Source organism: Rutilus rutilus (genome assembly GCF_951802725.1).
Source record: "Rutilus rutilus genome assembly, chromosome: 13".
Classification (NCBI taxonomy): Eukaryota; Metazoa; Chordata; class Actinopteri; order Cypriniformes; family Leuciscidae; genus Rutilus; species Rutilus rutilus.
The window spans coordinates 1810442-1821480 of record NC_140218.1 but is presented as its reverse complement, the minus strand read 5'-3'; the positions used below and the strand labels follow the sequence as shown (position 1 = coordinate 1821480).

General features: G+C 42.6%; 1 protein-coding gene across 1 annotated transcript; it reads left to right on the top strand.

The window, feature by feature from the left end:
• The first annotated feature begins 6684 nt into the window (after positions 1-6684).
• On the top strand, positions 6685-10458 carry ccn1 (cellular communication network factor 1). The gene is made up of 5 exons (XM_084428556.1): positions 6685-6920; positions 7516-7726; positions 7858-8199; positions 8344-8540; positions 9095-10458. Exons 1-5 carry the CDS (start codon positions 6873-6875, stop codon positions 9395-9397), a joined length of 1101 nt encoding a protein of 366 aa, XP_084284682.1. The 5' UTR covers positions 6685-6872; the 3' UTR covers positions 9398-10458.
• The last annotated feature ends 581 nt before the right edge of the window (positions 10459-11039 follow it).

Sequence of the window (11039 nt, the reverse complement as noted above, 5' to 3'; positions counted from 1 at the left end):
CTTAGTAACCGCCCAGAACAGTCTAGTATCACAGCAATTAGTTTTGTGGGCTTTCAGAACCCGTTAGCAACACTTAGCAATGGCCTAGTAACCAGCCAGACCACCCTAGCAATGACCTAGTAACCACCCAGAACACCCTAGTATCAAAGCAGTTAGTTTTGTGGGCTGTTAGGACCCCTTAGCAACCACCTAGCAACGGCCTAGTAGCCACCCAGACAACTATTTTCTAGCAACGGCCTAGTAACCATCCAGAACACCCTAGTATCATAGCAGTTAGTTTTCTGGGCTTTTAGGACCCCTTAGCAACCACCTAGCAACGACATAGTAGCCACCCAGTCTACTCTACTCAAGCAACAGCCTAGTGACCACTCAGACCACCCTAGCAATGACCCAGTAACCACCAAGAACACCCTAGTATCATAGCAGTTTTTTTTCTGGGCTTTTAGGACCCCTTAGCAACCACTTAGCAACGGCCTAGTAGCCACCCAGACTACTCTACTCAAGCAGCAGCCTAGTGACCACCCAGACCACCCTAGCAATGACCCAGTAACCACCCAGAACACCCTAGTATCATAGCAGTTAGTTTTGTGGGCTTTTAGGACCCCTTAGCAACCACCTAGCAACGGCCTAGTAGCCACCCAGACTACTCTACTCGAGCAACAGCCTAGTGACCACCCAGACCACCCTAACAATGACCCAGTAACCATCCAGAACACCCTAGTATCATAGCAGTTAGTTTTCTGGGCTTTTAATACCCCTTAGCAACCACCTAGCAACGGCCTAGTAGCCACCCAGACTACTCTACTCAAGCAACAGCCTAGTGACCACCCAGACCACCCTAGCAATGACCCAGTAACCACCCAAGTCAAGTCAAGTCAAGTATATTTGTATAGCGCTTTTCACAATACAGATTGTATCAAAGCAGCTTCACAGTATTAAATTAAAATAATACAACAATGTTTGTTTCTAGTGGAATTTATTGATAAAATCAAATTAGATATCCAGAATATCCCCAACTGAGCAAGCCAAAGGCAACAGTGGCAAGGAACCACTGTTCCCAGAAAACCCTAGTATCATTGTAGTTATTTTGTTGCCTTTCAGAAACCCTTAGTAACCACCCAGACCACCCTAGCAACGACCTAGTAACCACCCAGACCACCTTTTGCAACGACCTAGTAACAACTCAAAACACTCTCGTATCATAGCAGTTCGTTTTCTGGGCCTTTAGAAGCGCTAAGCAACCATTTAGCAACAGCCTAGTAACCACCCGGTACAACAACAAAAAAAAACACCATAAAGACATAACCATGTTTTCAACCACTCTTCGATTTATGAATTAAAGTCGGTCTTACAGATGTTAAAGGGACAGGTGACCCAAAAAAGAAAATCTTGTCTTCATTTACTCACCCTCATGTCTTTGTTTTTGTCATTCTTGGATGAACTGTCCTTTTAAATTAGTGGCTTAAAACGTCTAAAATAGCCATAATAAAAGAAGCCCACATCAGCTTATCGCCGACTAGCAAAAAAAACAAAACAAAAACCAGCCTATAAATCAAAGTCCTGAAGGACATTTGGATTGTTTTGCCACTGAAACGACAGCGCTGGTCCTGGGAGAGTCAAGTGTGATTTTAGTAGCAGTTCACACACAGGAAATGACATCGCATAGTCTCAGTGAACTATGAGAGGAAAAGCCACAGAGCAAACAAGGGCCGAAAACCTGGATAACATCTCTCTGATCCGAGAGAACTTCCACACCGGAGGTAAAATAAACATAACGCGTTACGTAATGTAGAAATATGGAGGGGCTTGAGCCACTGAGTCATGTGTTCGTAATCAATCGCACTTCCAAGAGCCCTGGAAGAAAGTGGAAAATATTATGTTTGCCATTACAACATGGCGGCGGACACAAATGAAATACGCTCTTGTAATGGTTCCTGGATGTGTAATTCCAGAATAGAAAAATGAGAACACAATGACAGCACTGTTTCCTACAAGCCCCGCGCCCGAACAGATGTCACCCCTTCATGAGCTCACGTTCTCACCGGACACTTCATCTCACCTCAAACACTGGGGAAACTCAATGTAGGCCGCTAGAAAATAACAACTGGTATCACTTGATGTACAGTAGCACCAAAAAGCCCTTAGCAACCACCTAGCAACAGCTTCCCAGAACCCCTTAGCAACAGCCTAGTAACCAGTCAGAACACCCTAGCAACATGCAACATCTAGTAACCACCAGAACATCCTAGAAACGCCTAGCAACACCTAGTTACCACTCAGAACATCCTAGCAACGCCTTCTAGACATCCAAAACTTCCTAGCAACGCCTTGTAGACATCCAAAACTTCCTAGCAACGCCTTGTAGACATCCAAAACTTCCTAGAAACGCCTAGCAACACCTAGTAACCACTCAGAATGCCATAGCAACACCTAGTAACCACCCAGAACATCCTAGCAATGCCTAGTAACCACCCAGAACACCATAGCAACAACTAGAACATCCTGGCAACACCTAGTAACCACCCAGAACATCCTATCAACGCCTAGTAACCCACTTAGAACACCCTAGCAAAACCTAGTAACCACCCAGAACATCCTAGCAATGCCTATAAACCACTCAGAACACCCTAGCAACCACAACAACAAGTAACCACCCAGAACATCCTAGCAACGCCTAGTAACCACTCAGAATACCCTAGCACCACCTAGTAACCACTCAGAACATCCTAGCAATGCCTAGTAACCCACTCAGAACGCCCTAGCAACGCCACAGAACATCCTAGCAATGCCTAGTAACCCACTCAGAACACCCTAGCAACACCTAGTAACCACCCAGAACATCCTAGCAATGCCTAGTAACCACCCAGAACACCATAGCAACAACTAGAACATCCTGGCAACACCTAGTAACCACCCAGAACATCTTATCAACGCCTAGTAACCCACTTAGAACACCCTAGCAAAACCTAGTAACTACCCAGAACATACTAGCAATGCCTAGTAACCACTCAGAACACCATAGCAACATGCAACAACTAGTAACCACTCAGAACATCCTAGCAACGCCTAGTAACCCACTCAGAGCACCCTAGCAACACCTAGTAACCACACAGAACATCCTAGCAACGCCTAGTAACTCACTCAGAACACCCTAGCAACACCTAGTAACCATCCAGAACATACTAGCAACGCCTAGTAACCACCCAGAACACCATAGCAACACGCAGCACCTAGTAACTACCCAGAACACCCTAGCAACACAGAGTACCCACCTAGAACACCCTAGCGACACCTAGTAACCACCCAGAACATACTAGCAATGCCTAGTAACCACCCAGAACATAGTAGCAATGCCTAGTAACCACCCAGAACACCCTAGCGACACCTAGTAACCACCCAGAACATAGTAGCAATGCCTAGTAACCACCCAGAACACCCTAGCAACACCTAGTAACCACCCAGAACATAGTAGCAATGCCTAGTAACCACCTAGATCCATATTGAGAAAATTATGACTTATATCACCTGACATACAGTGGCCGTAAAAAATATTTGAACAGCTGAAGAATATCACACATAAAATGTCATGACTACTGAAACAGACACTACAAATCAAAAACAAATCAGAGAAGCAGCTCACCTTTTATTAGCCAATCACGAACACTCTCTGCCCGTCAGTCATTTTGCTCATGCATAAAAAGCAAGTGGCGTATCAAACAGAGAAGTTTGGTTTCAAATGATAAACAATAGTGATAAAACCGATAGTTTAAACTAATTTCTGATGCTGGTAAACCAAGCGGTTTGGGTTTTTAAAGCCATTCGACTATATAAAGAGCATCTTTCACCACTGAGAGCCATTTAAAAGCATTCACGTATTCTGGCAAATTAATATTTGCTAATAGTCAATAGTAAAAGCCAATCAGCATCACCATGATGTCATTTTCCAGCATTTACGGCTCAGGTGATTGGCTCAGAAATTGACATGCTCCTCAACAAATACGCTCTGCACACTTCCCAAGCCACATGCGTCAACTGTTGGTCAGCTAACAGCGTCTGGAACATGGGAACTAGTTTCTGGCTGGTCATTAAAACATAAAACATCACACCATGTTTCATCCAAAACAGCTTGACCAGCTTCAGATGGTGTGGTTCTGGTCCAAGATGGTCTACAAGCCAATTCAAGTTCTAATAAAAGTGTTATCATGTTCTAAAACTGGATTTTCCAGCAGAGGTATAAACTATTTTGCTTGATTTAAATGTTATAAATGTGATTTTACCCAGTCATGGTAACCAGCAGAAACGCATTACAAGTAATGTAATCAGATGACTTTTTCAAGTAACTAGTAAAGTTACGCATTACCTTTAAAATTTACAACAAAAAATCTCAGTTACTTTTTCAAATAAGTAAAGCAAGTTACTTTGTTTTCCCATTTATTGACTGACAGCTCAAAAAAATAGTAAGTGCAGAGGTGTCGTGTGTGTGTGTGTGTGTGTGTGTGTGTGTGTGAACATGATGGTTATTGTAGACTAAATGTGAGCGTGCATTTACTCATCTCACAAGCACAATTTTTTTTTTCAATATTCCTCAAAATGAATAAAATCAATTAAATGCAAAAATCACACTATACAAAACTCCAATAATTAAATATTTGTATGCATTTAATCTCACTTTATTGACCAATGTACTTTATATTGACTACTAAAAATGACTTTTTATTTATTTTATTTTTATTTTTATTATATTTATATTTATACTCTGTTTTTATTGGTGAAGTAAGTGTTGAAAGTTTAATTGGATTCGTGAATTTGCACTTCATTCAGCCTGAGGCTTAATCATTTCAATTTTGGTGTGAAAGGGTCTTTACATTTACCCAAAAATAGCACTTTTTGTTATAAAATGTCCAGCCCAGATGAGAAAAAGTAATGTAACGCACGACTTTTCTTAAAAAGTAACTACGTAATGCAACTACAGTACTTACTTTTTAAGGGAGTAACGCAATATTGTAATGCGTTACTTTTCAAAGAAACTTTCCCCAACACTGATAAGATTGTGTCAAACACTCTCACAGATCATCTTTACTGCAATGACACAGCACATCACCATCTAGTGTCGCAATCTGGGAAAAATCAGCTAAAACCAGTGAAACCACAGGGATTTCGATCTCAGTGAACAGATCAGATGCATTTTCATGCACAAGACTGATCAGAAGAAAACAACACACATGCAACCCAGTGCGAAGAATACTGTGGCCACAAGCACTCGGTCCATAAAGACGTTGAAGTAAACCATACCTGAGATATGAGAAGAATCTGACTCCAGGTGCCAAGCGTTCTCCATCAGGACGTCTCAGTGTCCACACACTTCTGCTCTCCGAGAGCCTGTGGAAAGAGCTATTCAATGCACAATTGTACATTCCTTTGCTCTCACACTCGGTTTGGTTTGTGCATCCAAGAACTTCTAATCTCTGATTTTCGGTGGAATGCCACTTATTTGGAATCTCAGAGAAAAACAGTGCACTTTTTTTGTTTTTTTTTACATCTTATGTGGAAAACTGGATGCCTGTTGCACTTTTTCTTTCAGTTTGTGATGGACAGACTGCATGCATATTAAATTAGCTGGAGGAATTTCCTCCACGGAGAGCATATGTAGGGACGCTTTAAGCTGTCAGGAATGCTTTGTGGTTGGATAACTCCAGCAGAAATGTTAATAATGCAAGCTACTGCCCAGACCAAATATGGTAATATTGTTACGTCTGGAATCAGGCTCCACATCTGGAACCACTTAGAGCTGTTGAGTCAAGAGAGAGGAGCGAGCGGAGCCAAAAATAGAAGCCGTAAAGTTTGAGTTTAGATCGTCTCTAAACGCGCACAGAATAGGGTGCATGATGGCATCGATGAGTTTTTAAGCATTTGTATTTCTAAAATGGATGTTTGAATATTGATACAGTTCCCCAAAGCGCGTAGCTGATCTGATCAAGGGAACGCGCGCGCGTGCCGTGGATTAATTTATGGTTGACGCGCGCGCGTAACGCCATTAATAGACCCCTGGGGGCGACCAAATATTTCTAAGCCGAGTAATAAGGCTAATAACTTTTACATGACGTTAGCCAAAATAAAGCAGGTTAGTAAGATGATGTTGGTGACATAATACCTAAAATTAACCCCCAAACACACACACACGCACACCTTTTAAAAACTTTAAGTTACCGCACAGGTTGCTTTTATAGGAGAATGCTTTAAATTATTTATAATGGTTAGCTAGGGGTAGCAAACAGAAATGTTGAACCTCAACATAAATACAATTATTTGAAAAAGTAATGGAATAAATCAAACACTTAATAAACCCACAGAACTACAGCGAATGCAAAACAAAATAGCTTCTTTACACATTTGAATATGCTACCAGAACGCTTTATTTAGATAAATAAGATATGGTTTCTTTAGGCATTAACTTTACGCAAATCCAAAAAGGAAGCGTGAATAGCAGAGAATGAGAGAGAGAGAGAGAAGGGGGAAGAGAAATATAGAGGGGGGAAACAGTAAAAAATGTGTTCAGTGAGAGGGGAAAATTCATTTAAGTGAGAGAGAGAGAAAAAAAGACGAAAGTTAGACAGGGTGGTGCTTAGCTCGGATGGAAAACGCGCCAAGAAACATTCCTCGCATTCCTTCGGAACAGTTCAGCGATGGTGACGTCAGGCTCCACTGGTGTATAAAAGAGGAGTCGCGCGCGTCTTCACTCTCAGAGCGCGAACGCCTTCAGACGCACGAGCACTAACCGAGAACGCGACGCGACAGCGCACCGCGACCTTACACGAGCGAGGACTTTAACTGTTCGTTTGATACAACAATCTACAGTACACAGAGAAGCGAAGATGTTTGCTTGGGCTGTTATCGTCATCCTTATTGGGCACTTTAGTGTGGTGAGTTACTTTCATTCGACTCGTTTGTTTGCTTATTATAGAAGTTATATGATATCCAAATGAGTGTTAATCCATTCATTGGAGAATCAGATTTGAGTTTCACAAACTCACTGTAAAAAGTGTTCAGTTCACTTACTTCATTTTTTTAGTAAACCCCTTGCCTTAAAATGAGTCAGTAAATAAACGTAATGCTCACTTGAAGAAATTAAGTTATGTGAGCTTGACAGTTCCCCATTACTTAATTTTTTCGATTAAGCATGACGTTTATTTACTTAATAATTTTAAGTCAATGGGTTTCCTCAATTTTTTAAGTAAATAAACTTAATGCTTACTTGAGAAAATTTAGTTATGTGAACTTGACAATTCCTCATTAGTTAATTTTTTCAAATAAGCATGAAGTTATTTACTTAAAAAAAAGTAAGTAAGTTGCCTTAAAATTATTAAGTTAAGTCAACTGATCACTTTTTACCGTGTAGACATACACCATAGACACTGAAAGGGCACATCCTCACGGTTTTAGTTTTTTTCCTCAGTGGGTTTTCACATATGGTTATTGACTTGAAAGTCACTAAAGTGTCCTGTTTTTTCCGCTCAGGTTTTCTCCAGCTGCCCGGCATGTTCATGCCCACAGGAGCTTCCCAAATGCGCTCCTGGAGTCAGTCTGGTCTCGGATGGCTGCGGTTGTTGTAAAGTGTGTGCCAGACAACTGAACGAAGACTGTAGCAAGACCGAGCCGTGCGACCACACCAAGGGTCTGGAGTGCAACTTCGGGGCCAGCCACGGGGCCACCAGAGGCATCTGCCGAGGTATGTTTCTCATTACGCTTGGTAAAAGACACTGAATGGAAAGCATGTGTGGATAGGAGGGGGGGGGGGAGTTTTGCATGTGGAATGTGAGCATCAGATTTTTAAAATATACCTTTCGTTTTCTCTCACAGCCAAATCTGAGGGAAGACCCTGCGAGTACAACAGCAGGATCTACCAGAACGGGGAGAGTTTCCAGCCTAACTGCAAACACCAGTGCACTTGTATTGACGGGGCGGTGGGATGCATCCCGCTTTGCCCGCAAGAGCTTTCCCTTCCCACTTTGGGATGCGCCAATCCCAGGCTGGTCAAAGTGCCGGGGCAATGCTGCGAGGAGTGGGTCTGCGACGACGGGAAGCATCGGGATCCCACTGACAAGTCTGGCAACGATCCAATGGTTGACGACTCCGAGAGCGACCTCACCAACAAGAACGAGCTCATCTCCATCGTGAAGGCTGGACTCAAATCTTTACCTGGTAAGATCTTTAACACTCATCCTTCCCTCGGGATTTTTTTTCATTGTGTTCATCGGAGGGGTCTTTCATCCCACTTGAACATTGGATTGGCATTCGCGATTTGCATGTGAATCAAGTTTTAAACAGCACTTTGTTTATTCGCAGCATTCCGATCTCAGCCGGAATCCCGTCAGTTTGAGAAGTGCATAGTTCAGACCACACCCTGGTCCCAGTGCTCCAAGACCTGCGGCACGGGAATCTCCACTAGGATAACCAACAACAATGGCGACTGCAAACTGGTGAAGGAAACCCGGATCTGCGAAGTCCGTCCGTGCAGCCAATCACCATACACCAGCCTTAAGGTAAGCAACGCCACTTCAATAACACAAACACATTGCATCAATTCATCACGATTCGTGGATCGATTCCAATATATGCATCACCATTCTCTCTTGAATCGATTCTGAGCGTAGTTTTTTTAACAGCAGATGGCGCTCTAGGCTAGTTTTTAACCACATGCTCAACGTACTCGCACCTCAGAAGGCTTTTATGACGCAAGATAACTGCAAACACCCTTGTAATTCGCTTCAACCTTTTCAAACTTTATGAGTGATTATTTTATAGAAGGTTCAAGTGGTGTAAGTAAGGCATTGGAAGCAAGTAGAGTACGGATGTTTCCAAAGCTTCTGCTCTTAAAAACTAAGCTCAGAATCGATTCGAGAGAGAATCGCGATGCATTCGGAAAATCAAAACTAACTTTATCTGGACAATAACTTTATTCTAGAGCTGCTGTAAAGCCAAAACAATCTCTGTTACTGTAATCTCCTGTTATCACTGTAAAGCTGCTTTGAAACAGTCTATATTGGTAAAAGCGCTGTATAAAATGAAGGTGACTAATCCTTGCGTCCTCCAACAGAAAGGAAAGAAATGCAACCGGACCAAGAAGTCGATGCAGCCGGTGAAGTTCTCTTACGCCGGATGCTCCAGTCTGAAGAAGTATCGGCCCAGATTCTGCGGCTCGTGTGTGGACGGCCGGTGTTGCAGCCCACAGCAAACCCGAACCATCCGAGTCAAGTTTCGCTGCGAGGACGGCGAGACCTTCAACAAGAACGTCATGATGATCGAGTCCTGCAAGTGCACCTATAACTGCGCCCAAGGCAACGACGCCACCTACCCCTTCTACAGACTCTTCAACGACATCCACAAGTTCAGAGACTGAGCGGAAGGGAATCCCCATCCCGACACCCGATGGGCCAATCGACTCCTCTTGTAACTAGATTCCCACGGAATTGACCCTTCGCAGGGAGTTTGATTGACAGGCGATCTGACCAATCATAATCCGCCAACCGCCATTTTTGTCCGACAGAGCAGTCAGTAGATTAACGTCGGAGGATTTGAACTTGAAAAGCGGAGTGTGCTGACGTCTTTCCACGGTTAAAACAACATTCCTTCTGATGTTCATGTTTATTTGATGCTATAAATGAACTAGAAGGAAGAGATGATCGGTTCAGACACATTAAAGAGCCACAAAACCGTATTTATTGTTGAAATTGCGTAAAAAAATGACCAAATTTGAAAGTAAGTACCCTGGTCTGTCCTGTGTGTCAGTGTGTTGTCAGTGTCCTCTCTGCTCCGCGATGTATTTTTTCACTGCGTGAGAACATGGTGTGTGTGTGTGAGAGAGGCGTGGCTTGTCGGACATAGCAACAGTAACTAAAGGGGGCGGGTCTTTGCGAACGGTCAATTACGGACTTACATTACGGGAACTTTGAAGTGCACTGTTTGCTGAGGCCGCGTCAGCATTTTGGAAAAGACTCGCTCCACACTGGAGCGCTACGTTTTATAGCTTCGTTACGGAGCAACCTGTAAAAGATGTAAATATTGCAATTCCTGATGTATATGTTGATGTCTAAATACAAAACATGAACCAAACTGTAGACTTGTGTGTGTGTGTGTGTGTGTGTGTGTGTATGTGTGTATTCCCAATTGTAGATATGCACATGCAAAAAACGTACAACTGGTAGACTATGAACCTGGTCAAGGTTGAGTTTGTCCACGGTCACACACTCCCTCCTGGTGTGGGCGAACGCATCCTCAGTGTTTGGCAGCTAATGGAATCCAACTCCACGACATGATCAGAAAAGGTTGAATGAATGTTTTATTGTTGTTATTAATATTATTTATCACAAATGTAGCTCTTTTATTTGAACATTGTCATACTGGAATAAAGTGTAAAATGATCTAATTTTATATGTTACAAATAAAAGATTTATTTATGAACTGAACACCTCGAGTTGAGTCCTTGAATGCTTGTGGAAAGATGTTGAAACATGCGTGAATTGAGAGACAATCCTTGATTGAATGAAGGGATGGTTATATAACAAAACATTCCCTCTCTCTCTCTCTCTCTCTCTCTCTCATCTCTGGTGAATGGAATGCTATTGGGGAACTGTGAGACTCTACTTGCTTCCTACAATAAAACCTGAGACTCTCGCTCATTTAGTTCCTTCAAGAAAACAATTAAGAGACCCAGCAATAGCAGAAAACATGGAGCTACGCCCAGAATCTAGAGTGCTTTTCCAAACGGAGCTCCAGTATGTGTTTACCGGAGCTTTCAGAGCTAAAACATCACATGGAAGAGGCGGTCTTAATGGTTTAATGTTTTATATAACTCCTCAACAAGCCACTCATGCACTTGTTGTTTAGACATCGCACATGGGTTTAATGAATATCGATCTTATCTTCGATCTGAGACTTTTATAACGCTGTAATCATCATGCATTATGTAGGCCAGATCCGCAGGGCATCTGTCCATCTTCCCTGCACTGCAAAAAAAAATGCTTTTGGAAACAAGACAAAGT

Excerpts from the sequence above, each read along its gene's own strand:
- ccn1 (XM_084428556.1), top strand. The coding sequence starts at position 6,873 with ATGTTTGCTTGGGCTGTTATCGTCATCCTTATTGGGCACTTTAGTGTG. Across the intron at positions 8,200-8,343 it reads TGGACTCAAATCTTTACCTG|CATTCCGATCTCAGCCGGAA; the intron begins GTAAGATCTTTA and ends GTTTATTCGCAG. Across the intron at positions 8,541-9,094 it reads CACCATACACCAGCCTTAAG|AAAGGAAAGAAATGCAACCG; the intron begins GTAAGCAACGCC and ends GTCCTCCAACAG.